This window comes from Setaria italica, chromosome VIII (genome assembly GCF_000263155.2).
Source record: "Setaria italica strain Yugu1 chromosome VIII, Setaria_italica_v2.0, whole genome shotgun sequence".
NCBI classification, from domain to species: Eukaryota; Viridiplantae; Streptophyta; class Magnoliopsida; order Poales; family Poaceae; genus Setaria; species Setaria italica.
In genome coordinates this window covers 29,657,536-29,678,962 of record NC_028457.1, presented here as the reverse complement: position 1 = coordinate 29,678,962, position 21,427 = coordinate 29,657,536, and the positions used below count along the sequence as shown (strand labels likewise).

Genomic DNA, 21,427 nt, shown 5'->3' with positions numbered 1-21,427 from the left:
ATACCAGGAGAATGCCATGATCAAGCTAATCGACGGCTTCACGAAATGAGGATATGCTTCACTCGATCAGCAGCCACTAAAACACCTGAGGATGCTTACAGTTACAGGATCTGTCAGTAGATAATGAAAAAAGAAAAGAAAAGATGAACACGAGACACAATTTTTACATAGAAAATTCTAGAAAAAAACCACAGGCACCAATCAACGATCTTCACTACAATACCATAGGGATTATTGCCTAGGATGAACCTCAAAGGATAGTTGGGAAATAATAACACCATCTCTGGAAATTTCACTGAATGTCCGTGCTATTCGCTCTCTTATTGACAGCTACTATAAGCTGATCGTGTATGTAAATAGTGTATGTACTTAATTACTAGAACCCCAAAATTGAAAACAATTGCATATTGTTACAACAATACTCCTACTTTACATTTATCAAAGATATATACTATCTACTAGCTATGACAGCCAGAACCTGCTTCCTGGTTGACACCCATGTGTACTTGATGAACCACCATATTTCTATATAATTTACTACTTGCCGTGTACACCCAAAAATCAAGAATTTAGTTTGAAAGGCTCCTAAGATGGGTTCTCATCATCCTATCGTGGCAGGGGTTAAGCAGCAGGGCCACCTTTTAGTCTTCCTTGCTTGCTTTGACTCTCTGTTGTTGCCTAAACCGTTCTGATGGAAGCCGTTTGTGTCAAGGCTCTCTTCGCCGTGCACCCTTATTGCGCTTCTCAATGTCATTGACATCGTCCTTGTTACGGTAGAAGCTGTCGAATTCTTCAGAGAACCTTTGTCGATGGCGTCTTCTGCCCTATCGCTAACTTTCTCACTGGGCAGTGAATATGCTTGTCGGATCTCTCTGCATCAAAGAAAACACAAGTTGATCACAAATGGGCCATTAACTGAAATGGAAATGTACAACAAACGGTTTCAATATATCCTTTCATGCTGACCTGGAGTCCTGTGGTTGTGTGGTAGCAGGACCGCCGTTCAGAAGATTGTCTGCATTACGAATGTTAGCTCGTGAACTTCTCGAACTGACAGTACTTCCTTTCGAAGCCGCATCGTTACTGAGCAAATTTTGTAGCGTGGTGATGTTCGTGGTCTTATCACCTCTGATAACTGCAATAGCGGTGTCCAATATGCCCAATGCATGCTCTACCTCAGGACTGATAAAAGGTTTATTTTCGACCTGTTGTGCTCGCTCGGCTGGTTGGTAAGAAGGGCTAGTTGGAAGAATATCCATCTTCAAGGATGTGTTCTGTTCGCTCTCCTCCTCCACAATCTCACTATTCGACGTGGTATTTGTTACTGCCAAACGATTCTGTACAATGGGATTATCAGGGAGCACCTCAGTAGCATTTTCCTCTTTTGTGGTCACCTTCACCTTGTCATCGGAATCCTGGTATTCGCGGATCCTAACATAGAGTGGTCCTCTCAAAGCTCTCTTGTAGTCCTCATCACAAGTTGCCACAGTACTGACTGCCTGCATGATATTCCATATCAATGCTGGTTATATTGGCTGTTATTCATAATCTCATGACTCAACAATTAGCATGCAGTATGTCCCTGATGTCCAGATTTACCAGTTAGCACCCCCCACCACACCCACAGTGATTCAAAGAAATCTATGTAGAGAACGTAGCTCAAATGTGTAAATTGTTGCCAGCCACTAACCTTCTGGTACAGCTTATGCCCACTGCCGATTAGCTGCCTTGATATGAAGTTGATGAACCATGGTGGAACAAAGTCTAGCTTAATATCCATATTAGCTATTGCCCTGAATGAAGGATTTTTTTAAGAACAATAATGATCAGCAGTGTATTTTTGTTAAAGCTGAGAAAAGGAATAATAGTATGAAAAGGGAATTGCTTACAATATGTAGTAGTATATTTATTAAAGCAAAAATTAGTGAATATTGTTCAAGCAGTAAGTAAGGTGAAAATTGGATTGCCCGTAAAAACAAGTTGATACAACAAAAGAGAAAGTTCTGTTTCATTAAAATTGTTTCACTTAATCTAGTAAAGTGATACTCAACCTAAAGATACATGGTGCCTCCAAAAGCCAAGTGGTCTAATAGGAAACATGTTGCTCTATATTAATGCAAATGGCATCAAATGCTTCACCTAAAAAAGCTTCTTTCTTTTGTAATCCTTTGCAAGACAAAGCCTCCAAATACATCTATCCGAACTGTGTCACCAGCTTCAGGAATTCCATCCCTACTAAATCCATGTGTCCGTATATTTATAGTATCCAAATCTGATATCTGCAAACAAGTCAATAAGCACTAGATAAATAAACTAGGGCATACAGCATCAAGGTTGTAGGGAGAGGTTCCCAGAAAAGAATAAAAAATTGAAGGGGAAAAAACATACGCACAGTTTTCATGATTACAATGACAAGGTCTTCTTTAAGATACTCCAATTCAAAGTAGTGTAGAAGAGCCTCTCTTTCAGAAACCGGCCATGGAACCTTCACCCTTTCTTCCAAATAGTGAATAAACAAATTAGCTACGATCACTATAAAGTGTAAGTTGAAAGTAAGTAGAAGTGTAACAAACAAGTAGTCCACAACCAACCTGACCAAACAAATTTCTTCACCAATGCGAACCTTTTTCAAGCAGCCTGACTGATCAATTCTAAAAGTTGGCAGGTTGTATTGTGGAAACCTGGAGAAAAACCACCTCATCAATATATGAACCGAATATACTTTTGCTTTATTTGGTCCAGGTTGACTCCAAATACTGAATTACACAGGTGCATGCTATTTTTCATAAAAAGAATGGAGATGCCCAAGAAAATAAGAAAGCAGTTCGAGACTCAAAACCATGCCATGACAATAGAAATAGCTATTTTTTTCCCCAAATTTAACCTGTGGCCCTGTGGGGGATCACTCCAATCCATATTTATTGGTGAAAGAGAACTTTATGCTGTCTTTATCGGATTACTGTAGATAGAGCTGTATCGGTACAACATCAGGTTGTAATTACAAGTGGGTGGGTGTGGGCCATGCGGCTACAGTGAGGCAAGAAAGGACACCTTGCAAGCTCACTTCCCAATTAAGCACATCATGCTTAGAAAGCTCACTTCTCAATTAAGAGCATCAGGCTCAGAAAGTATTTCAAGCCATAAATTGTAAGCTGCCTATAACACAAAACAGCAGTAAGCAAGTTGAGTCAAGAACCCTAGAAATGACAAATCTATATGTCAGAAACTACAATGTTTAAATGGTTTATTTCCTAAATGCCATAATTAAAAAAAAACTATGTGTTAATGCACTAGTGTTAATTCTGCAAGATAAAGTTGAATAATATTGGAGCACACCATGTGTAGTTTCGAGAACATGAAATTTTAACTAATCAAGAATGAATTTGAGGAAAGCACTGTACTGACCATTTTTTGTATAGAGCCGATTCCCATGACACACATGTACCTATGAAAAAAATTGTGCCAGTGTCAGTGTGTTAAGATGTAGTATTTTACTGGCTGATGATTAAAATCCTTACAAACATCAATAGGTCCATCAGCAAAGCCTTCAAGAAGAAGGGTGTGAAATGGGGTCCCCTCTGGTCCCTCGCGGTACATGACTCTTAATTGGTCTGTATCTTGCTTCACCTGCTACCACAAAGTATCTAAAGATCATTGCAGATATTCACAAACATTTACTTACAAACACAAATGAATAATTAATCAATCTCCAAAAGATGGGCAGAACAGGCTGGAGAATTTTGAAGCACGATATAAGCTAAGAGGTAGAAATTACAAACAAAAGTTCTGGAACTTGTTGGTAGCATTGCACATTAAACAAGAATTAAATCGGTGAATTATTCACGCTATAATGCAGAACAGGGATCAAGCGAATGGTCAAAGCGAAAACAGATCAAGAAGCTTATTTGAACGAGTTAACAAACTCAGTTCAACCCGTACCTTCCACTCCTTCTGTGGCGCCTCATGAACCTTCGAAGATCGCCCGTCGCTCGAAGTGTTAAGCATTTGAAGAAACTCCGAGACTTCCTTGGCCCGCGTTTCAGCAATGAGGTCGATATCGCCTAAAAGAGGGCACACAAAGGCACTAGTCAGGAAACATGGAGCAGACATTTACATGCATATAGGCCGGCAAATATGCCACAATCAGGGCCTTCAGGTAGTACCCCCTGTTAACACATTCTCCAGCAGTACTAGGATAGTAGGATGGATATTTAATTTACGGCTGAAACCATAAAAGATCACATGCACCATGTCTACGAAAAATCAGCGCATTCATTACTACCATAAATAAGCTGATATTCACTCCGAGATTGGATCGAGCAAATGGAAAAACAGAGGAAGTAAACAGAGCCCGCCCGCACCTTCATCGGAGCCGGTCAGGGACGACGCCTGCATCTGCTTCTTCACCAGCGCCCTGAGCGAGCTCTCCTCCGCGAGGTCGGGCAGCGCCAGCGTCCGGTCCAGCCGGTCCCGCAGCTCCAGCACCCGCTTCCTCTTCTCCATGGCCCGCGGCCGCTGCCAAGAACCTCCTCCTCTGCTCACCTATACACTCACCAAAAAAATATACAAAGATGAGAGCTTCTTCAAGCAAATAGAAGCCGCCAAATTCGATCGAATATATTGAGGCAAAAAAAACAAAGCGATGAATGATTCGTCCCCTTTTCTTCCCCGCCAAAAAAGGGTCGGAATTTTAGGGTCCCGGATAAGAAAGCAACGATTCGTCCATCCCCTATGCTTATGCTGATGCTCCTCCGGTCAAGAGATGCGAGGAGAAAGGGTGGCTGCCTGCGGAAGTGGTTCCAAGGCTCAAGGATTTCTCCAGAGGAGGAATCTGGGCAGCCACCTTCGGTACGCTGCCCCCACAGAAATCACGCCGCAGCAAAAAAAAAAGAAAAGCAAAGCAAAGCAAAGCAAAACAAAACAAAACAAATCCGCGCCGCGCGGGAGGAAAGCTAGAGGCGCGGTTTAGATGCAGGGGGCGGGGATTTCGGGCCGTGAAGATCCGCGGCCAGCTGTGCGGGAAGAAGGCGCTCACCGCTGGTGCCGGACGCGGAGGGGTAGCCGGGGAAGCGGCGAGGACGTCGAGGAGGCGGAGTAAGGAGCGGGAGGCTGGCTGACCAACTGGAGACTACCGACGGAGGAGGAGGAAGGCGCGGTGGACTAGTAAACTAGTTTGTTGGTGGGGGTGGGCCCCGCGTTGCACCCTGCTGCCGGAGCTTCTTTTGTGGGGGCGCTCCTCGCGTGCTTTTTCACCGTACCTTGGCTGAGGAGGAAGCAGAGCAGTAGCCGACGAGGATGGCGAGAGGGCCTGCTACAGTTGCAGATCAGTGGGTGGCGGCAGCAGGTGGGGGGCGGGCAGGTGGTGCTACACTACAGCTTGCAGCGCACCGTCACACTACACCTACATTGCTATACTTTGCTACGCTACATGGCCGGTCAACAAGAAAAGTTACAAGCATTGATGATTGATGACATCGGTATGTGTTTCAGCATGGCGCTGGAGCGCAAGTGTCGTGTTAGGGAGGAGCTCATCTCGAGCTCAGGTTACGTTGCGAGGCTGGAACTAGCTAGGTTTTGATTGCGGGGGAAGAAAACCGGAAAGAGGTTGTTTCTCAGCGAAACATCACATCATGCCGTTAACACAATGTTCCCAAAGTCTAAATGAGTGTTATTAAAATGAACTTTTGACCTAAATGAGTGTTATTAAAATGAACTTTTGACCTACAGAGAACTTTCTCACATTTAATCAAATATCTGTCTTTTGCCCCTCTCCTCTCTCGAGACCGCACGGTTGGTTGGAGGCACGAAGTCGAGTACGTACTTTTGGTACCACGACATGTGTATTATGGGCTAGTTTGGCAGGACTCCGGCTCCTCTAAAAATAGCTTCAGCTCTGGCTTCTCTGGTGGGGTGGCTTCTCCGGCTCTAGCTCCTCCTTTTGAAAAAACGTTTGGCAAAACGGCTTCACGTAGTTTAAAATGTCTAGATAAGATGAAATACTTTCATTTTCCTTTTCTTTTTTTCTTTTCTTCCTATTTATTTTCCTTCTTTTCTCTTCCTATTTCATTTTCCTATTTTTTTCTCTCCTCCCATTCGTTTTCCTATTTTTTTCTCTCCTTCTCTCTCCTCCCTATCTTCCCACCGCCGACCTCCCACTCTTCTCTCTCTTCCCTATCCTTCCACCGCCGCTCCTATCCACTCCCAGCCTCCCGTCTCCTCCCGGCCGTCGCCATCTCCACCCCCGCCTCCCAGTCGTCTCTGTCCCCGCCGTCGCCTTCGGCCGCCGCCCGCTGGAGCTCTATCGTCTGCCGCCGCTTGCCCGCCCGGAGGTCCCTCCGCCTGCCTGCGGGCCCTCCCCGAGGGCAACGAGGGGGAGGAGCTGCGGAAGCCTCTTTTTTTGGCTCCGCCAGCCCGAAACAGTTCCAGAGAGCGAGATTCCTGGGGCTCCTCCGACAGAGCCGGAGCCATTTCGGACGTCCCGCGCCCTTTGGCACGGCTTCGGGAGAAGCCGCTCCCGGAGCCCGGCCAAACGCACCCTATATACCACGCGGTTTGGCAGGGTTGTGGCTGTAGCTGCTCTGGTGGAGCGGCTTCTCTAGTGGAGCTGAAGCCGGTTTGGAAAGTGTTTGGTAAAACGGCTTCTCCTGTATTTTTAGGAATGGCCATAAGAGATCAAATGTCCTATATGCCCTTGACTATGTGGATTGTTTGAATAGATGAATTGAATGCTTAACATTTGTTTATAAATTTGAGTTAATTAGAAATTTAAAAAATAAAAGGATTCTTGTCAGTCATGTTTATACCTCAGATCGGTGAGGTCGATGTCCATTGATGCAGATGCAAGAGCTGTCCTAGCGGCCGGTGGTGGCCTAGGTGCGCGCCACCTCGCCGGCAACTTAGGGAGCCCCGAATTGGACCAGAGCTTGCTCGAAATGGCAGCCTCCCGTCGCCATGTTCGTCGGCACGAACCTCCTATGAAGCCGTCTCCTTGGTGGCCACTGACGACGTCGGAAGTGCCAAGATCGGCACGGAACCATTCTAGCCCTAAAGCCTCGGCTGTTGCTCTGGCCCACTACTCCGGCCATCCTTCATGGCCAGCCATGCCGGCGCCTGCGGGCATGGATGTGCCTCCAACCATGGCGGCGCTAGGCCATGCGTCGGTGGCCAGGCCCGCCACAACTGGGGTGCCACCCCAGGACCTGGCAGTGTGGCCGATTTGGGTGGTGTCGTCCGCCCCCGTGGACGCTGCTGCTCCAAGTGCATCGGGGAAGCCGGGCCATGCGCTCGGCCCCAGGCCTACAGGCACTCCCGCGGCGGCCAAGAGCGCGCCCTGGGGACCCGGCGGCGAGCCTCCCTGCCATGCGAACGGGGATGAGGCGCCACCACTGCCTCTGCCGGCCGCATCTTGCAGACCACCACCGAATCCGTCCCTTTCACCCATCAGGGGTCCTCTTCCGGTTGGCACCACCGCCCCGTCCTCCATTTTTGCGCCACCACTGACGACCATGAGGAGAGGGAGAGAGGAATCGAGCGATTCAGATGGGGGAGAGAATGGGGTGGTGGCATTTTGGCTGTAATTTCAGCGAAGTCCAGGGGCAATTTCGTACCTAATCCTGCACGGATGGGGAGGAAGCCACGGGGAGCTAGAAATTTCAGCTTTGCCTCGCTAGTACAAATCGGCAAACGGCTTCGCGGGTGCTTCGCGACCGAAGTTGTTTTTTGGAAGGGCATTTAGTATAGCTTCTTCAAAAGTTGTCGGAGAAGCTGTCTAATAGACCCTACCAAAGGCGCCCTATCTCGGATAAAAAGAACCTATACGTGACGAAAAGTAATATCTTTTTTTGATTTTTTTCCAATCAACATAGTAATGCCGTTTTAAGGTAGGTTTTATATTTCTCACAGCAGGATGCTGGAAGGTGGAAGCAGCAAATTTGTTTGGTTTTGTCCCTGGCTGCTAGCCTGTGCAAAAACTCAACGTTAGCCGGACCAATGCAGCAGCAGGGCCAGCAAAACTTTGCTTCACCCTGGCGGCCGGACAGCAGAGAATGGTCCAGCGCAGCCGACCAAGGCCAGCCGTGCTCCCTCTCCCTCCCAGTCTCCCAGACCCGCCACCGCCAACCAACCCGACACCCCGAGCAAATGCGCGTCGGCGCCACGGCTGGCTCGCTCCGGCCGAGGCCCCGCCCTGTGGGCTGTGGCCTCCGCTTGCGCAGCGCACGCCGGCCGGATCATCAAAGCGCCTGCTGAGATATGACAGCGAGATGCTCATGCATACGAGCATATCGGGATCCCTGCCGCTGCGCGACGGCGAGATGCTCTCGGTCGCCGTTGCTGGCCGGCCGTTGCTGGAGCCAGCCCACTGATCTCCCCCGCGCAGCAGCGAGCGGCAGCGGCAGCGGCACGGCGCTCGTGGGCCTCCAGGTCCCGGTGGTCCGGCGCCGCCGCCGGCACGGGTGGTACTGTTCAGTTCGCCACCCAACCGGACGGTGCACCTTTGCGCTATGGACCCGGACTAGCAGCAAGAGAGCTCGTGGCTTCTTTTGGTTTGTGCAGTTGTCTTCCTCTGTAGTATCATGCCACTTGTGAGCCGTGTGCGTGCGTTAAACGAGTCCTTTCTCGTTGCTTGATTCCCTGATTGATTGAGGCGCGGTTCGTGCCGTTGGGGATGCGTGCCAGCTCCCTCGTGCTCACGTCGAAAGCGACGCGGAACACGACAGACGAGAGATGGGGGGATTCGTGGGTTAATTACGAGTACGTAGTTATGCTAATGTTACGTTATCTTCGCTAGCTTAGGGCCTGGTTCCTCTTGCTAAACTTTAATTGCTAAAAGTTGCTAAACTTTAGAGGGTGCTTGGTTCCACCTTGCTAAACTTTAGTTGCTAAACTGCCAAACACTCTCACTAAAACTTGTTAAAGTTGAGTGGGCTGGACAATCTATACCCCTCATTTATTACTTGTCTCCCCCCTCCTGCGTACCTTTAATAAGGGTAGATAGGTCTTTTTTCAGCTCATTAAATACCTTTTAACAAGAGTATCCAAACAGCTTTTGCTAAAGTTTAACAACTTACTTAAAAAAATATACATGTAGGCCTTGTTTGGGAGGAGGGGCTAAAATTTAGCCTTGGGCTAAACTTTAGCCCTCTCAAATGTTGAGGCTAAAGTTTAGCCCTTGGGGTGTTTGGGTAAGGGGCTAAAATTTAGCACTTATGTTGACAAAAGACCTATTTACCCATGTTGGAGGAGTGAGAGGGAGGAGAGAGAGAGGGGCAAGGGGAGGAATTTTGAAGGAGGGGACCACTTTTAGCACTTTTAGTCCATTTTAGCACCTCTTGAGAGGCTAATGGATTATGGGGGGCTAAAATTTAGCCCCTCCATTTTAGCCTAGGTGTTTGGAAGGAGGAGAGGCTAAAAGTGACTAAAATGGGGGTGCTAAAATTTAGCACCCCCTCCCAAACACCCCCGTAGTCACGTAGATAGACGTGCGCTCTTACCTATCAACGCGCATGCTCGCATCCCGCACCCTTTGAGCACTAGGCTGAAGCAGCATATATTAAAATCGACGAAGCCGTCTTGTCGCCGATGGACACATCGATGACTACTAAAGCTAATGATTATTCGTAATTACGAGCAATCGTACAGAGTCAGAGTTATGCTCATGTACGCGTATCAATTAGGAACTAAATACAAGTATCTCAAAGCACCAATTATCTTCAACTATAGAAATATTCTCTATATTCTGAAGCTACTGGGCTTCGTGCGTGTATCGTATGCTACCGCCTTACCGGCAACAACCTCACACGATGCTTTGAACGGCAATATCTAAATAATATATATTATCTTGAACATAAGGAGTTACGAAGTAAGTATTTTTATACGATGAAAAATGTATTATAGCCCTTGAACTTGTCACTTAGATCCAGAGGCGGCGGATCCAAGGGGTGAGGGGGGCTCAAGCTCCCTACCTCCCCACAAACAATAAGACCCGTTTGTTTATTTAGAACCTCATAAAATTTCTATCACATCGAATGTTTAGATACTAATTAGAAATATTAAATATAGACTAATTATAAAATCAATTGCACACGAAGGCTAATTTGCGAGACGAATCTATTAAGCCTAATTAGTCCATGATTTGACAATGTGGTGCTACAGTAAACATGTGCTAATGATGGATTACTTAGGCTTAATAGATTCATCTTGGGAATTAGCCTTCATCTGTGTAATTAGTTTTATAATTAGCTTATATTTAATCCTTCTAATTAGTCTCCGAATATTCGATATGACATGAATTTTAATCGGAACTAAAGCCCAACACCCCCTACGACTGCTCGGTAAAGGCCCAAACACCCCCTACGACTGCTCGGCAAGCTGACTGCAGCTGCGCTACTACTACGTCTGCAGCAGCCGCCACAGGTGCTGCACCCAGGCAGGCGGCAGCAGCTGCAGTTCGTATAGTGAACCTCTCGGCCACTCGGCAGCTTTTGTTGCAGCTGCAGCCAAAAAAGAAATCACAATCGAGGAAGCCCCATGGATACCTCTCTTCATCCCCTCTCCCACCCACCCACACGCACCCATCCCATTTTTTTTAAGGAAAGAAGGAAGAATGGGAGAAAAACGAAGGGAAAAAAGAGAAAAAGAAGGAAAAGAAGAAGAGCCCCCTCCTCGACCTGCTTACATTCCTAAAGTTAGACCTGAGCAAAATAAGTCCGGCCCGACACTCATTTAGAGCCAGCCGTGGCGCTGATTTTCATGGCTCGAAAAAAATAGACGAGCTCGAGCGCTACCCGAATAATAAAATGAATTAATTTTACACTAGAGAATGATGGGTAGCCCGTCCCGAATTAGACATGGATCGGAGTAAATGGGCGGGTTTGGGTGGAGATTTTGGACCCGAAAGAAACCGAGCTCTTGCCGGTCCGACCCGAGGTATGCTCAAGTCTACGTAAATATATCTTTGAACTTGGTAACTGATTAACTGAAGGGTCAAGCCCTAAATCCCCTTATTATGTTGATTTACCTACTTTATATCCCCAAAGCATCCATTGTAGCCTTAATTGGCGAGCTCGTAATTCTCAAAAGAATCACTATCGAATTATTTTGTCAAAGTTGTAGCGCTGCCCGCGCTGATACTTGTCAGTGCCAATTTTGGAGAAAGGCTTTTATTGGAGCTTGGACCATGTAAAGACATTATGGAATGCTAAAAAAATTTGACTAAGTGTTGTTCAAAATGTAAAAAAATGACGTTTTTCTAAATAAAATATGCCTTTGTACATTTGAATTCAGCTTTGACCTCAGCAAGACCGCAACGCCAACCCTTTCAAACACGGTGTGCCGTGCCGGCGGATTACAAGGCTGGAAGCATGCCAAGCAACGTTGTTGGTTACCAGACCGTATGGACCAGCACGTCATCGGCCGGCCGGCCGGCGGTTGCAGCCGCCGTGGAATTGGGTACCGTCCCGGCCTCACGCTTCTGAGCAACGGCGAGCTTATCGTATCACATAGCACCGGTGGTAGGTTTCTGCAGGCAGATTAGGACAGGGATCGCAAATGTTTGACTCTCCGTGCGGGCCAAATTAATCCGGCGGCTGCACGGCCATCCGTCCCACCGAAAATCCTTGACTTTCAGTAGAGAAGGGCAAGACCACAGAAAGGATAAGACAGTTTTTGTAAACAGACAAATGGATGGCTAATTCTTCAGTATGAAAAATCATCGCCTTATAAATTATAGGTCCCATGTATAGAAAAATTTATTCGTCCATAGAAAATGTTCAGGAGCCTGTGTAGATTACTTGCACACACGAAGGCGTCAACTCTCTCTATTGCCTTAAAAATCTGACATCAAAATGTGGGAAGCATAAATATGAATTAACCAGCAACTACTAACCACCCATGGTCGCAAACCCATCACAGTACTACATCCCTAGATCCCTACTGACCAAGGTTCTCGCGCTATGAAGCATTAAAGATTCCAGGGTGTCTTTTCAACGGCCTTATGGGCTTCAACAAATCATCGAGGGCGACGTTCGGTCACTCATAATTTAATTAGCTAACGCCCAACCACCTGATGCTGCGGGTCCAGGTGTTTGCCTGGAAGATCTTGTCACCCAATAGCTACTTCTCCGACTCAGAAGATCTTGTCACCCAATAGCTACTTCTCCGACTCCGGTGAGGTCAGCTGCCTTAGGTTGAACTTTGCGAGCTCCTTGTATCTTTCGACAACTCCGATCATGCATATGGTCTGCTCAAGTTTCAAACAAAGATAGTCCATCAAAACTTGAACTGCGATCAGCTTCTAGAAAAATCCATGCTAACATGTAGATGTGACTAGATGAACCATGCAGAACAGAATAATCAAGAAAGCAAGAAAATACTGTTAGAATTAGACATGAGTCTATGGGTGCATGATGTACCATGTGCGCTTGGAAAATGTGATAACAGAACATTTAGGAGAACACATGTCGGTCAGTTTGTATAAACCTATCAAGCTTACTTGCCATAGGCATGCCCCACATATGAATGCTATATAAATGGCAGTGCTACTTGCTACTAGCATGATCAAGAATTAGCGTTTGGTCATTTCTATATGACAAACTAGAGCACTCTGCCATCCTCAGCATTTTCAGTAAGACTGTTTACACGTTACATAATGCTGCAATTCTGAAGCAACCATGAAGAGAAAAGGGACGAAGATATGAATAAGTTCCCCTGTCTATTAGACATTCAAATACCACAGAAGTGGTTGCCACATCGACAACAGTTTCAGTACGACCAATTATATCAGATCAAGGTGGGTGCATTAAATGGGACCCAAGTGTGACCATAGTTAACTCTACAGCTAAATAAGATGTAACCGAGCAACTAATTCATAAGAGTAATAATGTTGATCCTGTAGTAATATGTCATACTACAGAGCTTTAACTATCCATGTACTTGACAATCATGGTCAGATTTTGACATTTAAAGAAAAAATTGTTGGAGCTTAGCATGCCCTCCAGAACAAAGTCTAAAATTACAAAGTGCCCTCATTAACTTGTATAAATAAAGTTCTCTCTTTAAACTTTGACCTGCCCAAGGTATGTTTGTATGCCCTGCCTTCCTCAGAAAAGAAAAGGGAGGCTAGAAACCTAGAAATGACCAGTAGGGTCTGAAGTTGAACAGCATCATGTGCAGCTAAAACATGGGTGCTAGGAAAAAATACCTTGGGAATAATCTAACGGAACTAGGTAGTTCCAAGAATACATTTTCAGAACTCAAAACAAAACCTGAGCTGTAGAAAATTATGCTAGAAAAGGACTGAAGGCAATGTTTGAAATTCAAAATTTAATGAGGCATCCTAATAAAAAATGAAGTAAAATGAGTAACTGCAGAATTTGATATCATTTCTCTTTACTTGATGGAGGATGTCTTCCCTCTATTACCACATGCACATCACCAAAGCCTCAAGCACTAGAAAAATGCATAATGTATCAGTCCAACTGTACTGCAAATAAAATCATTTACCTTTGCAATCTGGACAATAATAGTTTTGTCAGGGTTTTTCAGGTCAACTTTGTGAGGTTGTGGTACAGATTTCGCTACTGCATTTATAATTTTCATTCTATCAATTCCTGTATTTGACCTTGCTTCATATAACACTGCAAACTGCAAGATTAAAGCTCTGAGTTAGAGACCATTCCAATTTCGGATGCTAAACAAAGAGAACAAATACTTGTCCAGAACAGATGAATTATGGGAGTTGTAGTTTGCATGGTCATGTTTTATGCACTTTCTTGACTGAGAAAGCACAGAAAAATATTGCCAGGCAATGTATATTAAGGATGAATGACATTCATAATCTGATTTACTGCACTAAACCTACTTATCTAAGACTAAGAGTAGCTGCCACAGAAAAATGAAAGCTGTACTTAAGCCATTCATAAACATGAAGATATGATCTAACAAATTAATACTCCACATAAGTATATCATTCAAAGTCCAAAATCCGTCTTACCTACCCAAACCCTCTACAATCTTTTTTAACACAATGAACAAAACATTTGATGCTAAGACATGAACATAAACAGTAGCCAGTTGATTCTAAAAATAGTGGGAACAATGATCATTCATTCTTGTTGAACATCTTCTATGACTAAAAAAGGTGGCATTTGAATTAATGTTCCTACATTCATTATGGACTTCAAGAAAGTAAATATTGTTAAAGAGACTGAATGTGAGCTACTGTAAGAAAAACTCAGGCAGTAGCCTTTTAGCAATGTCACCAGAACATTCATCCCTAACTAAAGGATCACATGACAAATGATGCAGCAATGAGGTAGGCAACTTACCTTATGACCTGGGCATTCTGTTGGGAAATACTTTTCAACAAGGGGACTGATTGCTTTTGTTATTTCCTCTTCGGATGCATAGCATGCCACCTCAACAGGCAAAACTCGCAGAATAAATCTAGTATGCATTTAAAAGGGGTATCCATAAGTGCAAAAACAACTAAATATCCATATCAGCAAAGAAAAACTACATCTTTAAATACAAGGCATAAAGATCATAGGAGAAGATAGGCTGCAATAGCACCAAATCAGAACCTTGACATATGTTTACGAGTTGAAGCAGCCGATGACATCATGTTTTGTACAATCTCAACTGGACCAGGGTCTCCAGCTCTTTTATGCATTTGAATGAATATGCAACCGTTGCAGCCTGACTCAAGGCTTGCAAAGAGCCTCTGTTCATAATACAAAAGCTTTCATCATACAACTTAGCATATAATGTCACAAATCATAGTACAACAAAAACAACATATATAAAGTTTATTCGGTTTCTGTTGGTTTTTGATCTTAAGGATTGTCAGAAAGATTTCCAATAGAACTGAATAAATGAAATGCACACGCAGATAAGGCCCTAGATAATGCCTCAGCTCAGAGTCCAAAAAAACTGTTGCTAAAAAAAGCTTTACAATACAAATTTCTGCCATTTGATTAGTCATGATTTCCTAAATGATCTTCTGCCTGCAACAAATTGCTTAAGCTAAAGTGTACTTAACTACAATACAAAAGCGCCCAGATTAAACCTAGTATCAAGTGAGTAATCATATACAACAGTAACCAACCACTAGAGTTGGTTCCTGCCTGAAACAATTTTAATCTGCACAAGCTAAATATCAAATTTCAAAACTGAGCTAGAAAAGGTTATTAAGCAGGAGAATACTTGATTGCAGTATCCAAAGAGAGGCTTAGGGACTTTGATCTGCAGAATAAATTTGAATGGTAACAGGAAAAGGATGTCCAAGGCTGCTGCAGGAATGTAAGAACGCCCCTAAGTTTCTATACTGAAGCCCCTGCTTTATAAGAACAAAAATTTATAAAAGAATGAATGGTGCCGATTGATCTCAACTATGAAGTATTTATTGCTTTATTCCTACTGAAAATGCTAAAACTTCAGTTTGTTCTTTGGTATTGATTATATGGACTACTCCATAACAGAGGGAAGCATTGCAACATATACCTCAAACTGTAATTGCAACCAGAAAGCAAACATACCTTTTTCCTGTCTCCTAGTTCTTTCAAGTCCTCATCAATTAAATCATCAATGTTTCTTTCACTGGACTCTTTTGGTTTACCAGTGGGATCTTTTGGTTTATCAGTGGGCTCTTTTGGTTCATCAGTGGGCTCTTTTGGTTCATCAGTGGACTCCTTTGGTTCATCAGTGGACTCCTTTGGTTCATCAGTGGACTCCTTTGTTTCATCAGCAGCCTCCTTTTGTTCTGTCTGTTCAGAAACTGGAGGGTCTTCCACACGTTGCTTCTTTTCTCTTGGTTCTTCAGCAGTGCCTGCTTGTTCCTCATCATCCTTACTGGCAGGAACAGAGCTGTCAAGTACCTCCTGTTGCTGCTGAGCTGGAGCAGTTTCACCTTTCTCCACATCATTCCCATTCCCGTTGTCAGCTTCCTCAACAGAATGGTCTTTATCCTCATCATCTGAGGAATCAGAGTCCTCAAACTTTATCTTTTTGTTCATTGGCTTGTCAGGAATGCCTTTGGGTTTCTCATCCGATCCTTTCCCATCCACCAGGTCTTCATAGAACTGCAGTAACAACAATGGAGTCAGCAGCATAATGAGACAAAAGCATAGTAGCAAGGTTGATTGTACAAATCAAAGTGACTAGAAAGGCTGTCATTTCTCTCAGCAGGAGGTGTGGTAACAGAACTTGAAATAACAAGGCATAATGGCCAGCAGTTACCTCACAATGCATAACTTACAGCTATTGTATAAACCAGGCATAGGCATTCGTTAAATGTGCGCATAAAGCCATAAAACCCTACTAATGCCACAACCAAGTATCCAGATGCAACCAACACACAATCTAAAATTCAGGGAGCCCTACAAATTTCCAACATTATGTGCTTTCCACATTTCGGGCTTTCGGACAGTTAATCTAAAGGGTGCACAGCAAAACATCAAACATATGAAATGTGTCGCCACAGGAACACCAATCACCACATAAAGCCTACGCCTCACAAACCTCCTAATCTTAAGCAATCGAATGAAGCACAAGCAATGACTCGTTGACAGGATTGCCACCAGTGAACCCGCCAACGAGTCCGCGGCAACTCACACTGCCCTCAAGCGGACCGGTCTGGCACGGGTAATGCGACGAACACCTAGCGAGCGAGCGTCGCCCGCGCCGGACCCAAGAGGGCGTACCACTAGTCCCCTACACGCCGGTCAAGTACAGGTACGGGGGAAGCGGAGTTGTAGGGAGCGGCCTTACGGAATCGAGGAGGGAGAGGGCCTCGCGGGTGGCCTGGCGCTCGCGGCCGCCGTCGCAGGTGATGAAGAAGCCCTGCACGCCGGGGCGCAGCGGGTAGGCCCCCTTCCGCACCGGCTTCCCGTGGGGGAGGAACTTGCGCTTCCTCCCACCACCTCCGCCGCCTCCGCCTGGGTTCGCCTTGGCCTCGCCACCGGGGGCCATCGCTTTTCTAGGGTTTCTCAGGTCCGCGAGGGTTTTGCGTCGGTGGGAACAAGGGATGCTGCGGTGGGAGAGGGCGAGGCCGCTGAGCCGGACGCCGAGATTGCCCCAATGCCCGGCGCTGGAGAAACCGTCCGATGGCCTTTATTTTTCGGTTTGGGCCGGATTTCAGCCCAAATTTTATAATTTGGTTTTCCTAAATCACATCACATTTTAAAATGTCTCTCAAAAAAATACAAACGATATGCTGGGTTCGTATTTCTTGGCCACAAAATAAAAATACAAATCCTAATGTTTCTCCTTTTTTTTCAACTTTAGGAAATCTCTTTCTTTTTTTTACCTCATTTCTCAACAAGATCAAGCAGGCATGGCCGTTTAAACAGTCCATTATCAGGAAATTCAGCATCGGTTGGAATAGGTTGGAACTTCCCTGCAGAATCCATAGTTCTGTGAAATCTGAAACGCGCCATCAAGAGACAGAATCATAACACCTGGAGAACAGACACTATTCAAGACGCAACTGGCGCAGACCACTCGGCTCCCAACGAGATCCTCATCTTAGCATAATCTAGTTGTTTTTCGCAAAATCGTCAGTTCTAAAGAAGCATATCACCCCCAAACAAACACACAGACACCATTCCACATCTAGCAAAGAGCAATTTGGATTCTGGTCACCGTAAAACTTGTAAGATGCAATTCTATCTAAACAAAGTTTTACTGCCCAGGAGGACAACAAGCCCTGCGCAGTGCCTTCCTTGGCGTCATTATCAGCCTTCTAAATCCTGATCTTGTACTTAAGCTCGAACTCGGTCTGGGCACCATATAGTAACTTGAATCATGCAGGTCTCTCTAACTCAGCTTTACTGCCCAGCAGGACCAACAAGAACTCCCTGCGCAGTGCCTTCTTTCTTCCCGCCTTCCTCAGCGTCGTTGTCAGCCTTCCGGATCCTGATCTTGTACTTGAGCTCGAACTCGGTGATCTCCTTCTTCTTCCTCTCAAGTGCCTCGTGCATGCGAGCGATCACCTCCTCGAGGCCCTCCTTGTTGCGATTCACCGCGGGCAGGACCTCCTTGATGGTCCTCTCCACCAGGACGCCGCCAATCATCCTGTAGCAGCGCCTCAAGGGGTCCAGCGGCTCGATCGCGCCGATCACAAGGGAGTGCTCGCTGACCTCCATCTCCAGCTCCGTGATCTTGGTGTAGAGTTGGTTCATTTCGGTGCGCATGTTGGCATAAGTGTTGGCGATTACTTGCTCATTTATGGCTTCTTTGCCATCACCACCTGCTTTGCTTGCCATTTTCCTTGTGATACAGCTAGCAGCAGAAGAATATCACAAATGCTGAAACCTGCAGATAAATATGATGCAGGTCATACATCAGCATCAAAGGAATACATGAACCCACTGCCATAGACAAAAAATATAAAGGGTATTGAGTGTAAAACTTTATAACTTTACTGTCCTCTAGCAGCAAACACATTGACATAGGGCAGTAAATAAAAACACATTGTTGTAGCAAAAAGGTTATCAATAGCATAAAATAATTGGACCAGCAGTTCCCAAAGATTTAAAAAAAAACAGCCTTTTAGTTCCAAGCAGGTTGTAGAAGAACAGGTGCAATGTTTTCAGAAATATGGCCAAAACCAAGTTTGAAATAGTTTTAATAACTTCTATAAACTATGCTGCCCAAACTAGGTGACCTGTTCCTAATGAAACAACTTACTGGGCACACCAGATGAAACGCAACAGACAGCTATTTGGAAATTTGGACAATCACGTCAGTTAGGACGACTTCAGCATGGCCCAGCCAATTTGAGCAATTATGTTTACATATATCACAATAACTATAATTGCATATCCGTCCGGCCATCTGCGTACATTAAAAATTAAAGATCTGGCCTAGTAATAAATATATTGCCCCCTCCAATAAATGCACATCCAAGCTAATATAGTGTGACTCTGCAATTGGCTCTCAAAGAAATGTGTCAAGAACAGCATAAGTAAAAGATAGTTCCCGATTACACTTTAGTTTAGTTTCAGCGAAAAAAGAAAGAATATTACATTCTGATGGCATAGAAAACCTGTTTGAGCTAAGAAAGTTCCCATATAAAAAGAACATTTACTACATCACTTGGTCAAGACAGAAAACTTTGCACGGCAGAACTATACTTTTGCCCTAAAGGCTAAAACCCAGAAACCTCAGTACCTCACCATCACCCATCGCTAGCAGTGCCATATTGTTATTGGTTGAATGAGATACTTTCCTCAAAGAAACAAAAAACTGTGATTACACTGGCTAGCAAATAAACTATAATCTTGGAACAAAATAAGCCCCCCTTTCTTTTTGTTAAAGCTATTAGCCTTTTGCCAAGGTAAAATTCACAAAAAAGGTCATCCTGAGACATTTCTACGTGCTTGTTTAGATGAGGCATAACATGCTCAGGTCAAATTTTATATTACAAGACAAATAGCTACTAGCAGATGCTCAGTTAACCCGACAGGTAGCATGGATTTAAATATTTAATGAATAAATATTGCTTACGCATCTATCATAACATGAGACACCGAATCCTTTTTCACAGGCTATATTCGGTGTCGCACGTCGGGTAATAGTCTTTCCTATTAACTGAGTAAATTGACACCCTTGTTTAAGACTTGAGGAGGAATATATTTATAGCTGGCAATGCACATCCAAGCCATCCACCTTTTTATGACTGATTGACACTAATGGTATCTAAGTTATTGAAAACATGCTTTGCACTCCCTGCTCGGACAGAAAAGATTGAAGAGTAACGTACCAAAAAGAAATAGTTATCAGCATTTAATGATCTTAGCAAATCCTATTCACGTTAAGCAAGCCCAGAAATAAATAATAAAATACTATAACCGACGGGTCACAAAAGACAAAAACCTGCATAGCGGAGCTATACTTTAGCCTACCATGTAACGGCACCATTGTCCGTTACTAGTGATGCAAAAGTACTAGCACTCGATAATCTGAAACAAAGCGATGCTTCATCGCAGACGCAAGCACTAGCATCAACGCAAACAGGAATATGGACACCAATGCGAAATGTCAATAGTTAATATAGGGCCCAAATTTATCAAAATTGCTTGTTCAGCAGTAGAGCAACACACGATCCAGTGCATTAGCCTTCGCCTGCTGCTTAGTGGGAAGATTACACCCAAACGAAAAACGCCATTCACACTCATCGTACATCTTTAGTAATCTCTATTGTAGCTACGCAGGGCATCCCTAGGCATATGTCGCAGAGTCCACAAAACATCTGGATTGGGGAATGATAAAATCCGCGGCCTGTAGAGCTCTAGATTTCTTGACAGGTAGCTACTAGCATCACCAACGACAGTTGAAACCATAAATTCCAACTGAGACTCCATCCCTCAACACTCCCAACCTCACGGGGGCATGGTGTCAGTCAGTTGAACCACCCGGAAAATTGGGGGAAACAAATAAACCGCTCTACTACCACAGAACGCAGCGAACCAATCCGCCACAAACTAGATGGGGTCGGAGGATCCGTCCGTCCACCGCAGTGAAGGTCCGGGTTCCGTTGCTCCCAGTCACAGCGACTAAAGATCCAGCAAGCTAGGGCTTCCTTACCAGGAGGGAGGGGAGAAAGAGCCGATCCAGGGCAGGATGGATCGCGGTCCACCAGAGGGGCGGCGGTCCTGAGTCGGCGGAGGAGGAGAGGCCGCGACTCTGCGAGCGCGATGGCGGCGCGGAAGGCAATCGGGCGTGGCGTCTCCGTCGGGCCGTCGGGGAAGGGATGGCGGCCGAAGAGGGGCCGCTCTGGATGGACTCACGCGGGTTGAGTGAGAGAAGGCCAGCTGTTATTTGGGCCGGGTCTGTTCAGGACTTTCAGTCAGGGAGGAGTTGTTTTTTATTTTTTTTATTTTTATTTTAATATTTTGCAAAAATAAATAACCAAACAAAAAAAATGAAAATCTTTAAAACGGCGGATGCAAACCACCGCAGTTGAACCGACGGCACCTCCCATCCGAAAACATCATCTTTAAAAAATCATAACTAATTCATATGAATTTGGATGGAGATAAACTTTATATAAAAATTGTAGATCCCGACGAGATCTACAACTTTGTAGTTCAAATCTTTTTCATTTGGTGTTATCTTGATACTCAAATAATCGATATAAGTTTCAGATCTAAAATTCAAATTTTAGATCTAAAATTGGGCAGCACACATTCAAAAAATCATAACTAATTTATATGAACTCGGATAGAGATAAGTTTTATATACAAATTGTAGTTCTCGATGAGATTTACAACTTGGTAGTTCAACTGTTTTCATTTCATTTGATGCCATCTTTATGCTCCAATAATCAACACAAGTTGTGTTGATTTGAGTACCAAAATGACATTAAATGAAAAAAGTTTAAACTACAAAGTTGTAGATCTCGTCGATATATACAATTTTCATATAAAGT

General features: G+C 44.7%; 3 protein-coding genes across 5 annotated transcripts; all 3 read right to left on the bottom strand.

The window, feature by feature from the left end:
* Window positions 1-261: 261 nt before the first annotated feature.
* Window positions 262-5,307, bottom strand: LOC101774426. Of its 3 annotated transcripts, XM_004979456.4 has the most exons (11): window positions 5,036-5,229; window positions 4,362-4,542; window positions 3,940-4,061; window positions 3,519-3,627; window positions 3,406-3,445; window positions 2,592-2,681; window positions 2,393-2,492; window positions 2,140-2,279; window positions 1,691-1,793; window positions 967-1,499; window positions 262-872 (listed from the first exon to the last, which is right to left on the bottom strand). In XM_004979456.4, the coding sequence occupies exons 2-11, from the start codon at window positions 4,501-4,503 to the stop codon at window positions 602-604; spliced, it is 1,650 nt and encodes a 549-aa protein (XP_004979513.1). In that variant the 5' UTR covers window positions 4,504-4,542; window positions 5,036-5,229; the 3' UTR covers window positions 262-601. The 3 variants fall into 3 exon arrangements, with proteins under 3 accessions (XP_004979513.1, XP_004979514.1, XP_022684957.1); XM_022829222.1 differs by lacking the exon at window positions 262-872 and having other exon boundaries at window positions 1,445-1,582; window positions 5,036-5,307; XM_004979457.3 differs by lacking the exons at window positions 4,362-4,542; window positions 5,036-5,229 and having other exon boundaries at window positions 3,519-3,644.
* Window positions 5,308-11,693: 6,386 nt separating this feature from the next.
* Window positions 11,694-17,065, bottom strand: LOC101773757 (nucleolin). Its single transcript, XM_004979454.2, has 6 exons — window positions 16,765-17,065; window positions 15,534-16,076; window positions 14,580-14,719; window positions 14,325-14,442; window positions 13,501-13,641; window positions 11,694-12,238 (listed from the first exon to the last, which is right to left on the bottom strand). Exons 1-6 carry the CDS (start codon window positions 16,963-16,965, stop codon window positions 12,149-12,151), a joined length of 1,233 nt encoding a protein of 410 aa, XP_004979511.1. The 5' UTR covers window positions 16,966-17,065; the 3' UTR covers window positions 11,694-12,148.
* A 433-nt stretch (window positions 17,066-17,498) lies between these two features.
* On the bottom strand, window positions 17,499-20,798 carry LOC101773338 (probable prefoldin subunit 2). Its single transcript, XM_004979453.3, has 2 exons — window positions 20,584-20,798; window positions 17,499-18,309 (listed from the first exon to the last, which is right to left on the bottom strand). Exon 2 carries the CDS (start codon window positions 18,258-18,260, stop codon window positions 17,823-17,825), a length of 438 nt encoding a protein of 145 aa, XP_004979510.1. The 5' UTR covers window positions 18,261-18,309; window positions 20,584-20,798; the 3' UTR covers window positions 17,499-17,822.
* Between the last annotated feature and the right edge of the window lie 629 nt (window positions 20,799-21,427).

Bases quoted from the DNA above. Each gene is read 5' to 3' on its own strand.
- LOC101774426 (XM_004979456.4), bottom strand. From the start codon at position 4,503: ATGGAGAAGAGGAAGCGGGTGCTGGAGCTGCGGGACCGGCTGGACCGG. The intron at 1,794-2,139 runs GTGAAGCATTTG...TCCTTCATTCAG, and splicing joins AAAGAAAGAAGCTTTTTTAG to GGCAATAGCTAATATGGATA. The intron at 873-966 runs GTCAGCATGAAA...TCTTTGATGCAG, and splicing joins ACACAACCACAGGACTCCAG to AGAGATCCGACAAGCATATT.
- LOC101773757 (XM_004979454.2), bottom strand. From the start codon at position 16,965: ATGGCCCCCGGTGGCGAGGCCAAGGCGAACCCAGGCGGAGGCGGCGGA. The intron at 14,720-15,533 runs GTATGTTTGCTT...TATTATGAACAG, and splicing joins AACTAGGAGACAGGAAAAAG to AGGCTCTTTGCAAGCCTTGA. The intron at 14,443-14,579 runs GTTCTGATTTGG...AATGCATACTAG, and splicing joins ACTCGTAAACATATGTCAAG to ATTTATTCTGCGAGTTTTGC.
- LOC101773338 (XM_004979453.3), bottom strand. From the start codon at position 18,260: ATGGCAAGCAAAGCAGGTGGTGATGGCAAAGAAGCCATAAATGAGCAA.